At 39.1% G+C, this 18822-nt stretch overlaps 1 protein-coding gene across 1 annotated transcript in view; it reads left to right on the forward strand.

The window, feature by feature from the left end:
• Positions 1-18822, forward strand: part of LOC140231611 (rho GTPase-activating protein 17-like) — an 89541-nt gene that overhangs the window by 65013 nt on the left and 5706 nt on the right. Inside the window, exons 9-14 of the mRNA XM_072311761.1 lie at positions 995-1252; positions 2205-2353; positions 3071-3151; positions 5823-5942; positions 6917-6996; positions 11698-11998. Coding sequence (XP_072167862.1) covers positions 995-1252; positions 2205-2353; positions 3071-3151; positions 5823-5942; positions 6917-6996; positions 11698-11998 — 989 coding nt within the window. The remainder of the gene's footprint in view (positions 1-994; positions 1253-2204; positions 2354-3070; positions 3152-5822; positions 5943-6916; positions 6997-11697; positions 11999-18822) is intronic.

Raw genomic sequence — 18822 nt, forward strand, 5'->3', positions numbered from 1 at the left:
CTGTTCGTCCGTCGTCCGTCCGTCCGTCCGTAACGCTACAAAAACTTCAATAACTCTTTACTCTGGGCTTCAATTGCAATCAAACTTTGAGGAAGGAGGCGTCATACAAAGTTTCACATTTTACCATCTATGAAGGTCACCTCAAGGTCAAAGCTCACAGGCAGGGGTCAATGAACTTTAGGGCCCAATGTTAAGTTTTTATGGCGTGTTTCTATTATGGGTCATAACTTTTGATCCATAACTCCATTTGTGACCAAACTTGGATGGTAGATGTCCCTTGGGGAGTGGATGATCACCACAAGGTCAAAGGTCACAAGCAGGAGTCAATGAACTTTTAGAGCCCAATGTTAAGTTTTTATGGCGCGTTTCTATTATGGGTCATAACATTTGATCCATAGGTCCGTTTGTGACTGTTAAAACTTGGATGGTAGATGTCCCTTGGGGAGTGGATGGTCACCACAAGGTCAATGGTCACAAGCATGGGTCAACAAACTTTTAGAGCCCGATGTTAAGTTTTTATGGCGCGTTTCTATTACCGGTCATAACTTTTGATCCATAGGTCCGTTTGTGACCAAACTTGGATGGTAGATGTCATTTGGGGAGTGGATGGTCACCACAAGGGTGAGACACATTTTGGCACTTGCCTTGTTACTGCTTGACACGGGCCAGTTTAGCTTGTGAGTTACTGAAAGGGGTATAAGAAATCATGGACAGTCACATGAGTCAATAAAAAAGTTAACGAAAGCCTAACATAAATGTCACCTTTCTCAATTCAGTGGGATTTATTACTTTCGCTGAAGTTTTCACTTTCAGTTTTCCTGAAATGGATATTGCTTGTTTATGGTTGTTTTCAAGCAGCCGATGAGTAGTGGTCTATCACGTATTGTGCAAGCAAATTTTTAAGACTACACAACAGCTTGAATCAGAAATCCCAGATGTGTGATTAATATTCAAGTGTGATTTCTTTTTTTGTTTCTGTTCAATGTCCTGTCAGATGGTAGCAGCCCAGGCACAGTACCACCGCAACGCTCTGGCCCGGCTAGAGAACACCGTGCCAAAGATGCGGGAGATGCTAGACCTGGACCAGCACAAGCCCACCTTCGGCACGCCGCTGGAGGAGCACCTGAAGATGCAGGAGCGGGACATTGCATCCCCGATCGAGGTCCTCTCCATGTGGCTGCTAGAGCTGGGCATCGACGAGGAAGGCATCTTCCGGCTCGGAGGGAACATGTCCAAGATGAAGCTGCTGAAGGTGAGATGGGAATTGGGTTAAGACTGGGCTCTGGAGCGGGAAACAGAATTTTGAGTCGATTGGTCAATTATTTTTCTTTTCTTTTTTTCTTAATTCCAACAGGATTCTTGTGTTCTGTCAAATTTTTTTAAGTACTAGGAAGGAATTGAATGTAACATTAGCTTAAACTATCAGAAATTGTCCTGTCATATAGGTAGCAATGAGAATACTACTGCTCCTTTCAGCATGAAGGGAACCAGTCAGATATAAAGCTGCTTTTGAGATGTGATCGTGGGACAGAACTGTGCACCGAAGCAGGAAACAAAATTTTGAATTGAATCGTCAAATCTTTTTCTTTTTTTCTTTTTTCTTATGTTTGTTTGTTTTGTTTTGTTTTGTTTTTGGACGGGGGGGGGGGGGGAATCATAATTCCTACAGGATTATTGTGTATGGTCTGAGTTTGAATAATAAAAAGGAATCAAATGTAACAATAGGTTAGAGTATTAGACATTGTCTTGTCATATAGATAGCAATGAGAATGCTGTTACTCCTACTACTTCCCCCACTGCTACTATTACTGCAACTACTATATTGACTACTACTTCTACTTCACTTACTAGAACTACTTATGCTGCTATTTTTATTAGTACATGTTTCTACTTCACTTACTAGAACTACTACTGCTGCTGTTTTTATTAGTACTTCTACTACTCCTACAACTACTAAAACTACAATTGATCCAACTACAAATTGCGTCAGCGAGACAAGTCTCTTGGCAGACCCTTTCGATATATTGCAAGCAAATTCCAAATGGCGGAAGATGAATTTTGATCCCTCATGAGAAATATGATTTACCTTTTACTCTGCAATACACATGTAGAACCTAGGTAAGACTTTCAGTGAATGTACACCACTATGTTTTATTTTCTGTGGGGGAGTTTTCATGTCTGTATTTTGCAAATCATCACTGCAGGCAGCCTTTGATGCAAACATCGAGCTGGACATGATGGATTTCATTTTCCAAGAGCACTCCGTGGCAGGCGTGCTCAAGCTCTACCTCCGGGAGCTGCCCGAGCCACTCTTGACCTTTGCCCTCTTCAATGACTTCATGGAGGCTGGAGCGTGAGTACCCTGTACACCGCAATGTTATTTTCCATCTCTTTCGCGAGGTTTTGTATTTTCATGACATGTGCAAGTCATGTGATATCTGTGAATTTAAAAACACTTGTAGATATTATTTAACTGTGATCCCGACATGAACGTGGCATTCAGTACTGAACTCCACAAATGGGAATTTAACCACTTGCGATATTGTCGAGAAGTCCCAATTCACAAAAAAATTAGGCTTACTAAATATATGGCGTATACAGAATATGAGTTGAGAGACAAATGCAGTTTATTTTCACATCTAATCATGGTCTCTTTCTCTGCTTGAAATTTAGCTCTTTGCATTTTTTCCGGACCATGTTATACCTTTGCACATTCATGTGCCATCACATAATACTGATCTGCACCACTTAATACAAAATTCAGAGGGTATTTCTGTAGATTGCAAAGCATTTATGCTTAATGTTGGGAAATTTTCTTGCACTCTTTGGGACTTTAAAAGCATCAACTGCCTTTACCTCCGTGGTACTGAGCGTTTTGTGCTGCATATCCACATAAGATGGAATGGTGTCCACTGTATTCTTTCGTCTACTGACGTGTGTGAAATTTAGCGGTATTGCTTTTAAATCATTGTTGACAATATCATTTGGTTCATGTTTGCCATTGTAGGTGGTACTCTTGACTTCATTGAAAAGGTTTTTCTTCTCTTCAATCTTATTTTTGTTTGTCCAGGATCAAAGACCAAACTGCGAAGCAGCAAGCCCTGAAGAAAGTTGTACAGAAACTGCCAAAGGCACACTTTGACAACCTAAAGTGAGTGTAGTAGATTCATGCATAGAGCTGAATATAAGTGTTCTTTCCTCTCCAGTTATCCACAATTATCTATTCACAGCGAACCATTTAGCAGATCTCTGGTCAATTTTGGGGGTTGCATGTATTTCTGTCAGCTAGGATATTGTCAAATTTTGTTAAAAGAGACCTCAGATGATTTTTCAGACTTTTACATGATGTGAACAACCATAAATTAGATAAACTCAACACAGAGTTTGAGAATTTTAGTGATTGGGGCGAGGAATAAGAACGTTTTCCAAATTTATGACAAATTGCAATGAACAAGGATGATGACATGGCAGCCTCACCATAAGAATGCATGAGTTGGGGCTCAAGGAAGCAGAACAAAAGAAGAAGGCGTGCATACATTTTTACATTTCACACAGGTGAACTTGTTAAGCAAGCGGTACTGTAATGGAATTACACTGCTACATTTCTTTAATATGTGAGGCTCCTATATCATCACCATTGTTCAGTGTAATTTGTTTACGATTTTTCAGAGTATAGTTTCTGTACTCAAGCACCACAATAAATTCCAGAAATCTATATATGGAGCTGTCGATTTATGTCCTTTATGATGTGAAAATATGAAGATCGTCTGGAATGCCCCTTTAAGACACCAAGGTCTGTATCTTTTGCAGGTATACACACTTTAGTTTGTGTTGATCTGTTGTAGGCATGCACATTGCAGTTTGTGTTCCACAAAGCACTTGATTAGAGGGGAGAAAAGGATTAGTGAGATAAATGGATAATTCATCAGGGCAGTGATGTTGCTCAGTCAGTAGCATGACTGCCCTGCAATCAAATGGCTTGGGTTCGAATCCCATTGAGTATAGCTGTGCCATGTTGTGTGTAGTCGTGACATCCCCTGTAGTAAAAGGCAAAAACACTCTGTCCCTCGGATTGGAACTAAATGCAGGACCCATGTGCGAGAGAGTTACGAATCTTGCACGTAAAAGATACCACTTTACTTTCTCGCAAAGTGCAAGGTGGTAACCTGGTGAAGTGGTCTGCCCCACACACACCGACACCAGAAAATGGGTGAGTGATGCTGACCCTGTGTTGTTCAAGGCAGGTGACTAGCAATAGTCAGCGAACTGTTTCCACCAGGCACATTGTACAGGAAGAGAAGAGGAAGAGGAAGAGTTCTTTCATTGGATAGAGGTTGAGTTGTCAGCATTTTTAGCTCACCTGAGCTAAAGGCTCAAGTGAGCTATTGCGATCGCCCTTCGTCCGGCGTCCGGCGTGCGACGTCCGTCGTCCATCGTGCGTAAACTTTTTACATTTTCATCTTCTTCTTGAAAACCCCAAGACCAATTTTCATCAAACTTGGCAGGTAGCATCCCTAGGGGGTTAGGAACTCAATTTGTTAAAATGGACACCATGCCCCACCCAGGGGGCCCCCAGGGGGGCCCAAACCCCCCAAAATTAAGGAATCTGTAAAAATCTTCTTCTCTAGAACCAGAAGTGATAGAGCTAAGTTAATACTATGAGTTAGTACATTGATAACTGTAGTTTCAAGTTTGTTCATGGCAGAATCAGGGGTGCCCCCCTTGGGACCCAGGGGAGGGGGGTGGGGAGGGGTCCTAATGGGGCTTAAATTGTAAATTTTCATCTTTTTCTTGAGAACCCCATGACCCATTTTCACCAAACTTGGCAGGTAGCATCCCTAGGGGGTTAGGATCTCAATTTGTTAAAATGGGCACCATGCCCAACCCAGGGGCCCCCAGGGGGCCCAAACCCCCCAAAATGAAGGAATCTTTAAAAATCTTCTCTAGAATCAGAAGTTATAGAGCTAGGATAATACTATGAGTGAGTACATTAATGACTGTAGTTTCAAGTTTGTTCATAGCAGATCCCGGGGTGCCCCTCTTTGGGGCGGGGGGGGGGGGGGGGGTTGGGAAGGTCCAAATGGGGGCCTGAATTGTACATTTTCATCTTCTTCCTGAAAACTTCATGATGGATTTTCATCAAACTTGGCAGGTAGCATCCCTAGGGGGTCAGAATCTCAATTTATCAAAATGGGCACCATGCCCCACCCAGAGGGCCCCAGGGTTCCCGAATTCCCCCAAATTAAGGAATCTTAAAAAATTTGGGCCCTTATTGTACATTTTCATCTTCTACTTGAGAATGCCTGGTCAAATTTTAGTAGAGCTGCGAATAATCTAGATTAGTGACTGCGTGAAAGGTGAACTTGCGATACTCAGGTGAGCGCTAGACCCGCAGGTCTCTTGTTGAGAATCTATTCTGCTAGTGCAGTGTCTCCCTGTGAAGGAATTTCATCTATGTAATTTATCTTTTCCAACTTATGACATCGTTAAAGGTTAGCAGTAGGATGCTAACTCCTATGATATACCCGGTAAATGACATCTTGCCTTGATGCTGGATAAGGACAAAATACTGAAAACCATTTCTAATGTAAGGTCTTTTCTGTTCGTATCAATTGTCTAGGTTAAGCAAAGAGTAGACTACTGCTTGAAAGTAAAATTTGATCTACCTGCCAGTAATTCTGTCCCTCCATCCAGTAACAACTGCAGACATCTTCTTTCTCATGGTACTGCGGAATCTGTTGTAGGTTTTTTCTCGTAAATTCAGTTTTTTGTAATTTTGTGTAAATTTATTTTTTGTGACTTCATCTTTGACTTCCCCACAGACATCTCTGTCGATTCCTGAAGCTGGTAGCAGACAGGAGCGACAAGAACAAGATGAACTCTACCAATCTCTCCTTAGTGATTGCACCAAACTTGCTCTGGTCAGAAAAGGATGAGTTAGGGTATGTATGATTATATTCCACATACTAAGAATGTTGCAATAGGATTGGTCCAGAGCTGATCACGTGATGAAGCGTAGTTTTGCCCATCACATCACCTGAGAAGAAAAGTTTGTTACACTCTATGTTGATAGTGCCTTTTGTTTTGCTGATCTCCACACAGTCCACACAGTCCTAACTCAAGATGAGTATGTGCGAAATAAAAGTGCGTTGCACTGTGGACTATCATGTGATCTAGGTCACTTGATAGTACACAGTGCAACGCACTTTCACTTCGGTGCCGCGTGGTGCGCGCAGCAAATTCATTGTTTTGTCATCTACGCGCACACGTAGCCTAAGCCCTAAGGATACCTAAAGACAGCTAAAATGGTTTCAGATGTGAAATAAAATGGAAATTTCTAGGACCCTAGATGTGGAATATAAAGCAAATAATGAACTTTAAGTTTCAGGCAATGAGACAAACTATCACTTCCTCGGCGATCTGAATGTGTACGCTATCTTTCCTCAGCTGCGCTTCGGAAAGATAGCTACATCCAGATCGCCTCAGAAGTGATAGTTTGTCCCATCACCTTCACCAACGTTGATTATTTGCTTACTACAAACTTTGTTCTGACATTTTGGGTCTGTGGCTTATCCCATGTGAGATATCAGAAATATTTGGCACACATTATAGACTAAGCTTCTGTGTATTCTGAAAGGTAGTAACATGTGTAAAACTTTGACATAAGCCGAATGTTAGAATGAATTACTTGTCAGAGATTTCCCTATCAAGATGAAGGGCTCTCATAACCAAACATAATATGGATTATACCATTTGACATTTGAATTGGCACCTGCATATAATAACAACCACTGAGTGTTCACCCATGGATCAAATGTTTTCGCAATGAAAGTGATGTCATATGTGAATATTATTCTATAATCCCTTTTTCTGGTCCACTCCTTAACTATTTTCTTGACCCGACACCAAATCTCAGGACCTCGGCACTGTCGATAGGAGCTGCACCCGGCATTGTCGAGTCGCTAATCTCCAAGGCAGAATGGTTCTTTCCTGGCGGTAAGTAATCTGTGCCCAGCGTCACGGACCATTCACTGATTATGAGTGATTAGAAGGGTTTTCCATATTATGCCTTTCCCAGTATGGTGTTTATAGGGTGCTTCCATTTATCAATCAGTATGCCCACCAGACGACAATATATATACCGATTCTAGACTGTAGATGAACAAATTTTTCATTCGTGTAGTAGAGGGGCCGATTTTTCGGCATGAGTTAATGAGTAGCATTGGTTTCATGAACACTGCATGTAGTATATCTCACAATTTTTACCACTTTCACCATTAAGCTTGGAATGTAATCATCAGAGATTCACTTTTGTCTCTCTGTGAAACAGCTATTTTTAGTGTGCTGGGATATGATATGAATATGCCTTCAAACTGTTTTCTAATGCATTTTTGTTTAAAAAAAAAAAAAAGAATGATAAAAACAGTTTAATTTTTAAATGGGATGGGTGCTAGCTTGTATGTGATGTTTTTATTATTGGGCCCGTTTTGTATCAGTATGCAGTGGCGGATCCAGGCGATGGCGCACCAGGCGCGCACCCCCCTTTATTTTTTTTTTTTTTTTAAAGAAAAAGAAAAAATGGAGAGGGGCGTGTCGTGCCCCCCCCCCTTAATTTTGTAAAGGTGCCCCCCCCCCCCCTTTTACGAAATTCCTGGATCAGCCCCTGGTATTTTGTGCAACTTCTTGCTCATAAAAGGATGCAATTTTTAGACACCTACGTGTAACATAAAGGTGGACATGTTGGAGATCTAAAGAATGTTCTTAGTGGTGAATCATTGCTTCCCTTTTTTGACAATATTAATTTTAGAAACAGTATTCATGGCAAATTTTGAGATCATTTTGCTACATATACAAAGTTTGAAACAGACTGATTAAAGAGACTGAGTAATATCTCTGTATTCAACAGGGCACCTAATAGCAATATTTGAACAAATGCTTGCAGGGAAGATATGATTTTAAAGAGACTTGGGAATTCTAAATCTTAGTCGATTGTTCAATCCATCTTTGCAGAATCTGTGTTCATGAGCAATCCTGTGTAGCTATAATTATTAAAGACTTGGCCACATCAAAAAAGACAGTGCAAGATTTGCAGAGAACACAGTTAGAACTGAAGAGGCATAAATTGAATTTTTAGTTTTATTAAATATTCAGGATAAAGGGTTGTAGTGAGGATAGACTAGCATATTTCTGGAAGCGGGATGTTCAATGCAATAGACCAACAGGACCTACAATAAACACATATTTGTGGTCATTTTTGTTTTGATTGCAGTGTTTGAAATATTCTCTAACTGTTTGAAAAGGAAAAATAAGAGCAAAAGATGTTGATATTGGATGAAAGTACCTCTACAGCTAAATATGTAGTTGATGGCAATTTCATCCATTTTCATTTTGGTTGCTCAACACTAGACTTTGAATAATTCAAAAAACTGCTCATTTTAAATGATGTGTTTACCTTATGATGTTTTCACTCAAGTGAAGATTAAATGAGAATGTTGTTGACCTGAAACTCAACTTTATCTCTTAAAAGGAGAATGGCTTTGTTATAATTAAGGTTACTGACAATGTGTTTATACATTAATTGGATGATGGTAATTGTTAAGTCTGAACTGTTAGCAGTAATCATCAATTAATCATTCTTTTCTTCTTACTTCTTAGTAGCCAGATAGTACCCCTCACTTTACTATATCAAATATATATTTCATGGGTAAAGTATCAAGTATATAATTCATGGGTCAATTTTATCGAATATATTTTACATTGGTAAAGTACTCAGTATGTAGACTTTTCATATTATATTGGAAAGGATATCAAATGGTCTTTCCAGTATTTTACTTTATATATTTGTTTATTTTCTCTCTTTCCCTTTTCCCTCTTTCTTTTCACTTTTTTATATCTTTATTTTTGGTCCCTTTATTTTGGGATGCTAATCTCCTTTAGACCCAGCACAAGGTATTGTGTTACAAAGATGGTTGATTTGGGAAACCAACATCCCATTACTACCCCCTTTCATTTGTTACTAGGTGCCAAAGGCAAATCTTTGTTTGATGCTTGCTGTAGTTCAGATTTTGGACCACCACATTGGGGAAAGGAAACAAAATGGGCCGATTGTAGCATTTGGGAAAGAAGTATCAACAAAAAAACAAAATGCTGCTCATACGGCTTTTTCCCTACCTTCTGAAAAAAAAAAATGAAGCAATAGAAGGAGCAGACAACAACAATAAAAAAGATGAAAAAGTAGGAGAAGAAAAAGTGCTGAGATAATCTGTTGAAATACAGAATTTATATTCCATATTTTTCTTCTGGGAAAGATTTTTCTAGTAGGAAAAATTTAAATATCATAGGTTTCTCCTCGAGAAGATTTTGATATGTGAATTTTTGTGATCATCTCAAATTACCTTGCTTTTGTCTTTGAACAATATTTAAAGTTAGATCTGCGAACCTCTGAAATCCTGCATACATGATATAAAAACAATTTGAACAAATCCTCTTTCCCAACTTCAGATTGGGTCCTCCTCCAAAGATTCCTTGTTTTGGGGATTTCTGTGTATTTTCAGTTGACAAAAGAGATTTGCCTCTATGACACACTATTTTTTTTAGATAACCTTTTCTTACAATTCCCTCTAACAAATATTTATTACTCTTTTAGTTTGAGCATGAGAATTTTCCATTTCTATCAACCGTATATTATACCTCACAAGTTTTATTTGTTGTTGAGCATTTCATGATATTGTTTACTTTCCTCAGAAGACAGACAATGATTGGATTTCATGTTGTGTTTGCATGCTGGGGATCAACGGTATAATATGTTGCCAGAAATCTGAACAGTTTGTTCATTTTGGATACTCCTTTATATGTTATTATTATATCTATATATATGTAAAACCAGCAACACATATACATTGTTCTTGTTCAATCCTTGCATTGTATATGATAGAAGTAGATCTCTTGACTCTTGGAAAATATGCATGAGATTGCTTCAAGTACCACCAGCCAGTTATTTTAGAAAACTTTTGAAAAGAATGCAAGAGGCTGTTTCCTTCTGTCATGTGAGACTGAGCATTTGTTGTCAACTTTTTCTTTATCAGAGATTGATAGAGTGTTTTGTCCCATCAATATTTCTGTTATTTATTCATCTACATCGTAGCTTCTGTCACTTGGAAAGTTCCGTGCATGATACACAGTACTGGAGGGAAACAGAAAATGCCCCTTAATCCGTTCTCGAGCGAAGACGTCGAGAATTTGTCACTTCCCAAACATTCCGCTGAACATCTGTAGATGTTGTCAGAACAAAGGATGGTACCCTAATAAAATCCCGCCCCTTTTAAAGAGCCTTCACGTTCAACTTGATGCCATGAATTGCCCCCAAATCTCTCATTTTTCCAGGATCCACAGAATTAGACGATAACACTTTAAGCCTCTCCCCAGGGTAAGACGACCGCGATTTTCCCAGAATCAAAGTGCCCAAAGTGATGGCATGTTTGCGCTACCATAGAATTCTCTTCTTCCTTGGGGTCGGGTGCTTCGGGTATACATCTCTACCATTCAATCTCGCTGCCAAGCTGGCTGTAGAGTCTCTTCTACGCTGATAAGACCACTAACTCTCTTCACTGCTTAAGTGGGAAAGAAGTGTGTTGCGCAACTTACCAAAAGAAAAAAAAAATGAAGCCGCAAAAGAAACACATAATTGGTGATGATTTGGTCTCCACATAGATATCCACTAGGGTTTCAAATCAGTTAGTCTTTGCTGCAGCGGTCATACTTTCGATGCATTGTGTGACCTGCAAAAACCTCATTGTGTCTGAAGTTTTTTAAAAAATGCTCAACCTCTCCCCGACCCCTAGAAAACCTTTGTGAAAGCAATATCAGGAAGGTTAATGAGAATAGTGCAGATTTATTTTTTTTTTTAAAGAAGAAGAAGATGATTGCTAATTTGAAGAGACAATACCCATGTAATTCATTAGCTTTTTACTTACAACAAAATTAATACTAACATTATTTACCCAACATCTTTACATCGTTCAGCATAGATTGAATTTTGCACTGTATTTAGTTTTACCCCCACTACCAACTTGTTTTCTAGCAAAGTAATCCCTCAACAAACATATATGAGAAACCATGCCAATCTAACAAATAACACTAATGTCAAATCATACAAACTTTGTTACTGTGAAAAATATATGTCAAGCATGGACGGTGAGTTGGACTACTAATCAGTGCACAGTGTACAGTGCCTTCAGTGGAAAGGAATGAGGAAAAAAGTCTTCATATTTTCTGAACAACTTGGAAAGGTTAACAGCTGTGTTCTGTGCCTTATCATTGTGCATTCACAGGCATGTAGCCTTGTGTGTAGCACAACAGAACAGTTATAGGTATTTTTTGTTCTCCAAAAACAAATTGAAGATATGCGTGCAGGTGTAGACTTTAAAACAGAATCTCCCTGTGACAGTCTACTTTGCTTCAGTGTATTGGGGTTATTTTACAAATTCAATTCCAATTTTTCATGCTGGAAGGTTATTTTAAATGCTGGCAAAGGTTTCCTGTCCAGTGTAATTTTGTATACTGAATACCTTTCTTGTTTGGGGCTTAAGATACAAGGCATTGGTAGAGCAGAATTGTTGTGCATATTAAAATCACTTACACTGTAAATACCAATAGAGACAAACAAACAAACAAACGATCCCATCCTGAACTCCACAGAGATGGACTTTCCAACGCTGAACCTCACGTCGCCCACGCCAAAAGCCAACTCAGTTCCAGACTTGGTTCCGCAGCAGCACAAGAGCCCGGACGAGAAGTCCCAGCTCATCACGTCAGCGTCGGTCCCCTCCGCCCACTCCGTCCCCCCTCAGCACCACCACCCCCACCACCACACTCTCTCCCCACCCCTCGGGCCCCCACCAAACCCCCCAGTGGGCGTGGCACCGGCCACTGCTAACCCCTCTCCATCAGCCCCTCAGGTCACCGTAGACGGCATTGGTCCACCTCCACCAGCTGAGAAGTAAGCATGAGGGTTCATTAACATATTCATGGTGACTGACCTGTAGAGAAGATTTTTTTACTTTCCTTGTGCATGTCATTTGCATGTCATTTGCATGTCATTATGTAGTGAGGGCACTGTTGTGGACGTATGCACCTTAGCACAGAGTACAAAAGATTCATGTCGTTTAGTATTTCAGTGTCTAGTAACTGAACTCATGCTTTTTGTGTATCAGTGTGCTAATCTGGCATCAAGAGTTGTGCATACCCTCTGCATGCCTATTTTGTCTTTGCTGTGATCGTGAGCAAATGTTTCTATTTAAAGTATTTGACTGTGCTTGTGTTTGAGACTATGATAATCCATGTTTCATGCCTACTGTTATCTTTGCTGTGTTTCACAAGATGTAACATTTTGAGTTTGTTGTATGAAATTTCTCTTAGATGTTACACCTCTGTTGAAGATCAGTGAATGGATTGCCTTCACTGAAATTGTATTCTTGTGCCTAATCATATATTACGCTTACAGGGCAAAAATTTGCATGTCATATCATTCTATACATGTGCATGTAATTGGCTGAAAGTATCCTGATGAAGACATTTTAATAGTGGTGCAGAATTGTATGCCTGTTAATCAAGTAAAAGTCTGAGTTTACATTGTATAAAAGCATGTATTCTATACGTTCATCAGCAGTGCTTAGGAATACTCTCATCAAAGTTTCTGAAATTTGTCATATCGTCACTGGGGTGACAAGACCTTGTATCTGAAATTTTGGTGAAAATAACTTTTTTGGATTAATGGTCAGATAATTGGTTAAGTGATGTCCTGTCCAAATCCTAGCTGTTTTACCCCAAAAATGAAGCCACCACAGCATGTCAAAGGAAAGGCTATCCCATTCGCTGCAGTGCTTTGGCCGCCATGTTTTTTTGGCTCTCCTGAACATTTGACATTTTGTAGATACGAGGTCTTGTCGCCCCAGCGACGATATATATATATATATATATATATATATATATATATATATATATATATATATATATATATATATAGATATAGATATTAGTATTTGTGTGTATGTATGTGTGTTGTTTGTGTGCTGGAATTTGGAGAAACAATTCATAGATTTAAAGAGCAGAGGACAGGAAAGGGGGAAATGGTCTACCTCCCCTCCCCCCCCCCCCCAAAAAAAAAAAAAAAAAAAAAAAAAAGAAAGGAAGAAAATGAGAGGAAAAACTACTTATATCAAACCATAATTAATGAATGTCATCACAACAAATGTGATTCTAATATGCTTGATTAGATTTTGCCAGGAAGAAGCTGCACAAATTTTAAAGTGAAAATTTAAGACTGATGCTCAATTTTTTGAGTGTGTTTGTGTCTTCATACTTTTAAGCCAGTTTGTGCTTTCTTTTAATGGGGTGGGATGCCTGTAAAGTCCCTTCCAGCCTCAATGGAATACAACATATTTAATTCATGCTGTATTTTGCGTTAGATTTGTTGTTGGTTTTTTTTTAAAGCACTTATGCAGTGAGCTTGTCTCTTTGGAGTGATACTCGTTTGATGTTTGATGTCGTAGTGACAAGTTACTCGTGCATATATGTGGCATCAGTGCTTGTTGAAATACAGATGCATATGTGGCAGTTACAGTGCAGTATGACACCCATTTCTAGAAAAGGATAATGTTTGACTTCTGTGTTAGTCTTGTATCCTTTTCCTTCAGTCGTTTTCTTTCCACAACTACAGAAGTTACATTGGTTGAGGTGGGGATTCAGCCTTTAACTCTTTGGGAGATACTTAGAAATCACTTTATGAAATGTTGCAGAGCATACAACTCTATAGAGTAATTCAAAGTTTATTTGATGAAAATCAGTCTTGAAATGGCTGAGATATCCAAAAACAAAGTGAAACAAAACAATTTCAATAAAAGGTTGGTCCCACCTTTCATCAGGATCACTTTGTCGGGGATATCTCAGCCATTTCAAAACCAATTTTCATCAAATAGACTTTGAATTCCTCTTATGATTATATGCTCTTTCCTATTTCATAAGGAATTTCTCATTATCTCAAAAAAATCACCACAATTTTTTTTTTTTTGAAACCTGAAACCCTTTCTCAACTGAAACTTTATCATCCCTTTAAAAAAAATGGTTTTTTTTTTCTTCCTTTGTGATGCCTTCAAAGACAGAGGGTGGTATTGTTCATGTTCATTTTTTCCTCCCTTGAGAAATAAATGAAGAGTTTGATTGCAAAATGGGTTAAAAGCCATTTCTAAACATTTTCAAATAAGTCCATCATCAGATAGATCAAAATGAGAACCTCGGCAGCAATACCTCACATGTTACATAACCAGGAGTATTTTTGAAGTTTTGATAAAAAATATTTCATATTTTCTTATTGTCTTCCTTGTCTTTTTTCGCAGCTTTGATCACAAATATCTCAACTTTACAAGATTGGAGTTAATTCATTTCGCAGTCAAACTCTTCACATGTAAACATGTTTCGCTCCATGTCAGTTTTGTAGGGTATGTAGATGAATAGTTCAAATCATTACTCGTTTTATTCATCAAGGGCTCCCTGGTCTCTTGGAGTAGTCCTTGTCTGTAGGTGTCAAAGTTGTTACAAAGTGTGTTACCATGGAAACGCAGGAATGAGCCGAGTGGAGCCAGATAATCACTGCCTTTCATTCTGTGATGTGTAATGACTGAGCCTGTTTATTTCTTCTTCTCTCTTTCTCCCAAACCCCTGCCCAACCCCATTCCACCCACACTTGCACTGATTCTTATCATGCAATTCCTGCCTGGATCAAATCTCCCCCCCCCCCCCCATTCTTCCCAACTTTCCTATTCTGTGAAATGATGCAACAACCCTCCTTTCACCACTATACCTCCTCACCAACCTCCCCACCACTTCACCTATTCCTGTTCCAATTATATCCCCCCCCCCCCTTTCATTCTCATTCCCCTCTCGCTTGGATCCCAACACTGCAACTATCTGGGTTTTTTTTTCAAATATGCATATATTTGTGGTCTAAACTGCAAATACACAAATTGACAAACAAATGAATGAACAATTCCCCAAAATAGAGGCGGTCCGGCAGGAGGCCATGTAACTAAAAGAAGAGCCCCTCTCCCACCACCGCCACCAGTACCAACGTCTCAACTCCCGTCTCCTCCATCTCCACCCACGCCTACCGCTATTTTATCTCCTCCTGCTAGAACCCCTCCACCCCTGACACCACGCTCCAAGCCGCCCTGTCCGCCTCCCAGTGAGAAGCCCCCTCCCCTGCCTCGAGAGGGCTCCTCTTCCAATCTAAAGCCCCCGATTCCGCCCCGAGATATCCAGCTGGGGGACAGACCCCCGCCCATGGCTTCGCCCCGCGACAAGTCCCCGATGGATAAACCGCCCCCCTTAATTCCACCTCGTGACAGCCCCATTCTAGAAAAGCCTCCTCCTCTCATCCCACCCCCATCACCAGCCTTCTCAAGTACAGCCCTCTAGCCCACACCTGTAGTGTCGATGCATGCAGCATGTCAGCCCTAGGTACTATGACAACACATTATTTTTGTCTATCTCTCTTATCTTCTGAAGATCTCTCTGTCAAAACCTCAAGGTAGTAGCTCTTGGGTGTCAATTTATCAGACTGCAAAATTTCAAAGAGGAATTGACGTGAGAGAGCCCAAAGTTACAGCTCCCGCCATTAACTTCAAATCCTTTGTGTAAGGTCAACATTTAACACTTATATCTGCTCAAGTAGACTGTGATTTATAGGGCTTGCTTTGATATCAAAGTTTTAGGGTCTATGTAAGACGATTGCTCATTTTGTCATAAGCTGCTAGCCCGTATGGTAACTGCAACTATTGTAATTCAATTGCCTTAATGGAAAGAAAAAGAAATTATGAAAAATAATCTGATCTTAATATGGCAGGTGTAAGCTTCTAGCACTGAAACAAACTAAATGGTATCCAAAGCATCTTTTGAGGTCAGTCCTATGGTAGTATGAGATCAGGTTTGACACAGATTAGTTTGACCTGTTCAGACAAAAAGAAAAAAAGAGCTACTACCTTGAGATGAGACTAGAAGGTTCAGTAGACATGGAGTCAGGCTTGCTTCGGATATGCTTGTGGAAAATGACTTTTGTTGTTGAGAGTACTGTCAAGACAGAGTTCCATTTTGTAGTGTAGTTTTAAATAGCGAAAATATTGTCATATTCTATTTCAAGTGAACATAACTTAGGTGATATAATCTGCTTCTGTAGGCATACTCAGACCTCCCAATTATTCTGAATTTGGAAGAAAGAATCTCAATTTTGACCATTCCCAGCTCTTGTTTCCATAAGAACTTCCTTTTTTTTCTCGATAATTTTACTACACACTCCTATGGAAACTGCTCTGTCTTTCCTACTCTTGAGTCAAATCATTCCTATTTTTCAGTCAGAACAGAGGCAGACAGAGTTTGGTTCATCAATCAAATTCTGAGTACATAACTAGATAGATTAAATAAATGTTTCTTCTTTTTTTTTTGTAGGATCTTGTCCTCCAGTCTCCAAAAATTTTGTGAAGTTAGCAGGTCCTGAAATCAAGACCTCTGGCTTGTAATTGTTGTCTTGGAAACTAGTATCAGAGGATCAGAGCATTAGCCATAGAAACAAAGTTTTTAAAAAAAAGAAAAGAATTGTGCCTGTAACAGAGAATTGTTGGGGAAAAAAGGAATGCAAGGAAACCAAAATGTATGTTAATAGTAACTTGGAGCAAAGTTTGATACAGTGTCTCCACCAGGGTAAATCCATGCAGCAAATCAACTCTTCTTTTGCATCCATGAATATCTTAATGAATGCAGTGAAACTCTAGGAATACAAATTTTCTAGTGTGACGCCTTTATATAAAATGCTTGTAAATTTTGTGCAGGGTGGAGAGTATCACCTCCAAGTGTTAGAATATGACAAGCATATGATCTTTTGAAACATTGATTTAGAAGACAGATTGATATGAGTAGTGTGTTTGTAAAAGGAAACGGTAATTACAGTATTTATTTTTGTTCAGCCATAATCAATTTGATAGGATAGTATTTTCAAACTTTAAAAGCATTCTTTGACACCTTGTTGTATCTCAAATTTAATGAGATTAGAAAGGTTAGAAGAACATGTGACAGCTTTTCCAGCTTATTTTTGAAAGCATGCATCCTTTACGTCATTCTGTTGGCAAACCTGACTCCATTCTCTGAACCTTCTTTCACAATTGTTGTACCTCAGTCTTCTAATGAGAGGAATTACTGTGTAACTAGCTATATCTGTCTTTCTTATCATAAAGAATGTCACTCATACAACATGTAGGATAGGGAAAAAAAAATTAAATTCATGCAACTGCTGTTTTCAAATTGTTGCATATTTTTTTCTTTAGAAATTAGTAAACTATGAATTTGTTTCATGAATGCAGTAATTTACCCTCAAAAGTAGTCTTTGTTCCAGACTTGAAGCATTTTAGCTTTGTTTGAATGATTTCTCACTTCATCTTTATCAATGATTAATCGGAGAGAAAAAAAAAAAACTTATTGTGTATCATAGTGACAGAGAAAGACATTGCAGAATTTAGATAAAATGCTTTCATGAGATGTACGTGTGTGAACAAACTCATTTCCATCACCAAATTTCATTGATATCTGCAATTCATATGAAGTTACTATTTGAACTTGAGCTACAATGATGCACAGAGATTTACTCATGCTTCACATCTTAAACAAGTGCACCTAGACAGACAAAGTTACAGTTACACATGATATGCACTCTGGAGCCCCATCTTTGACTATGCCAGGGGTACAGGCAATATATATACACACCACTGTATTCTTATAAAGTACAAGTAAACCAGGAACACCACAAGCACATTTGCCAGTGATCGCATCATGTTAAAGATATCACTGTATTGTATTGAGACTAGCTCCTTCATTATGCTGTGCAACTTAAAGTTGCCATGGTTACTGTAAAAGCTGTTATTTTTGTGTACAAATATATTAGCAAAGGGGAAGTCATAGGCATTTGGGGGAAATGTTTTGGGGGTTTTTTTTTCGCAATGTGACACTGCGGCCATTGTATTAATTGTGTACTGATGCCCGTCCGTTCACAGTATTTTCGTGTGTTGTTAAATTTGCGGCCCAACAGTGACGCGCAAAATTCATGAAAATTGAACCCTCGCAAAAATAACAGCCTTTACCGTATGCAGCATCGAAGGTCATCTTTGCCAAATGTTGTTTAAATTTCCATCTTAGAACTTTCAGCTGTCATAGAATCAAATCAGCTACTGTGCTCTGAAATTTTTAAACACCTTCTCAAGTGTTAACTTTCCATTGTAGGAAAAATACCATTATGATTTATTATTTGGTCCATTGCATTATTATAAAAGGTATAAGATCCGCTTATTTTAATGTAGTAAGTATTATCTGTTATTCATCACAGCTATACCATTTCAACTGTAGAAAAGTTTGATGCAGTGGCCATCATTTCCTTGTGTAGAAACAAGAAATTTAGTGAATATTTGAGAGCAAGCCATTGGCAGACATAAGAGGGGGTGTTGTCATCCCCTCAGTAGATAGTTTATATCACTGCTGAGGTGACAAAACCTTGTACTGGAAAAGTGGAAATTTTCGCGGTGTTGAAATTTTCGCGCATTTCGCGCAACCAGAAACTAGCGCGAAAATAAAATCCCGCGAATATTTTTGCTTGCCATATGTTCCTGTGCGTGATGTCTAGATTCCGCGGAATTAAAAACACGCGAAACTCTTCTGACCCGGCCAAGCGCGAAAAATTAGTCGCGCGAAAATATCCACTTTTACAGTATCTCAACAATAGTGAGCTTT

The sequence above is a fragment of the Diadema setosum genome, chromosome 8 (assembly GCF_964275005.1).
Source record: "Diadema setosum chromosome 8, eeDiaSeto1, whole genome shotgun sequence".
In the NCBI taxonomy this organism is placed as follows: domain Eukaryota; kingdom Metazoa; phylum Echinodermata; class Echinoidea; order Diadematoida; family Diadematidae; genus Diadema; species Diadema setosum.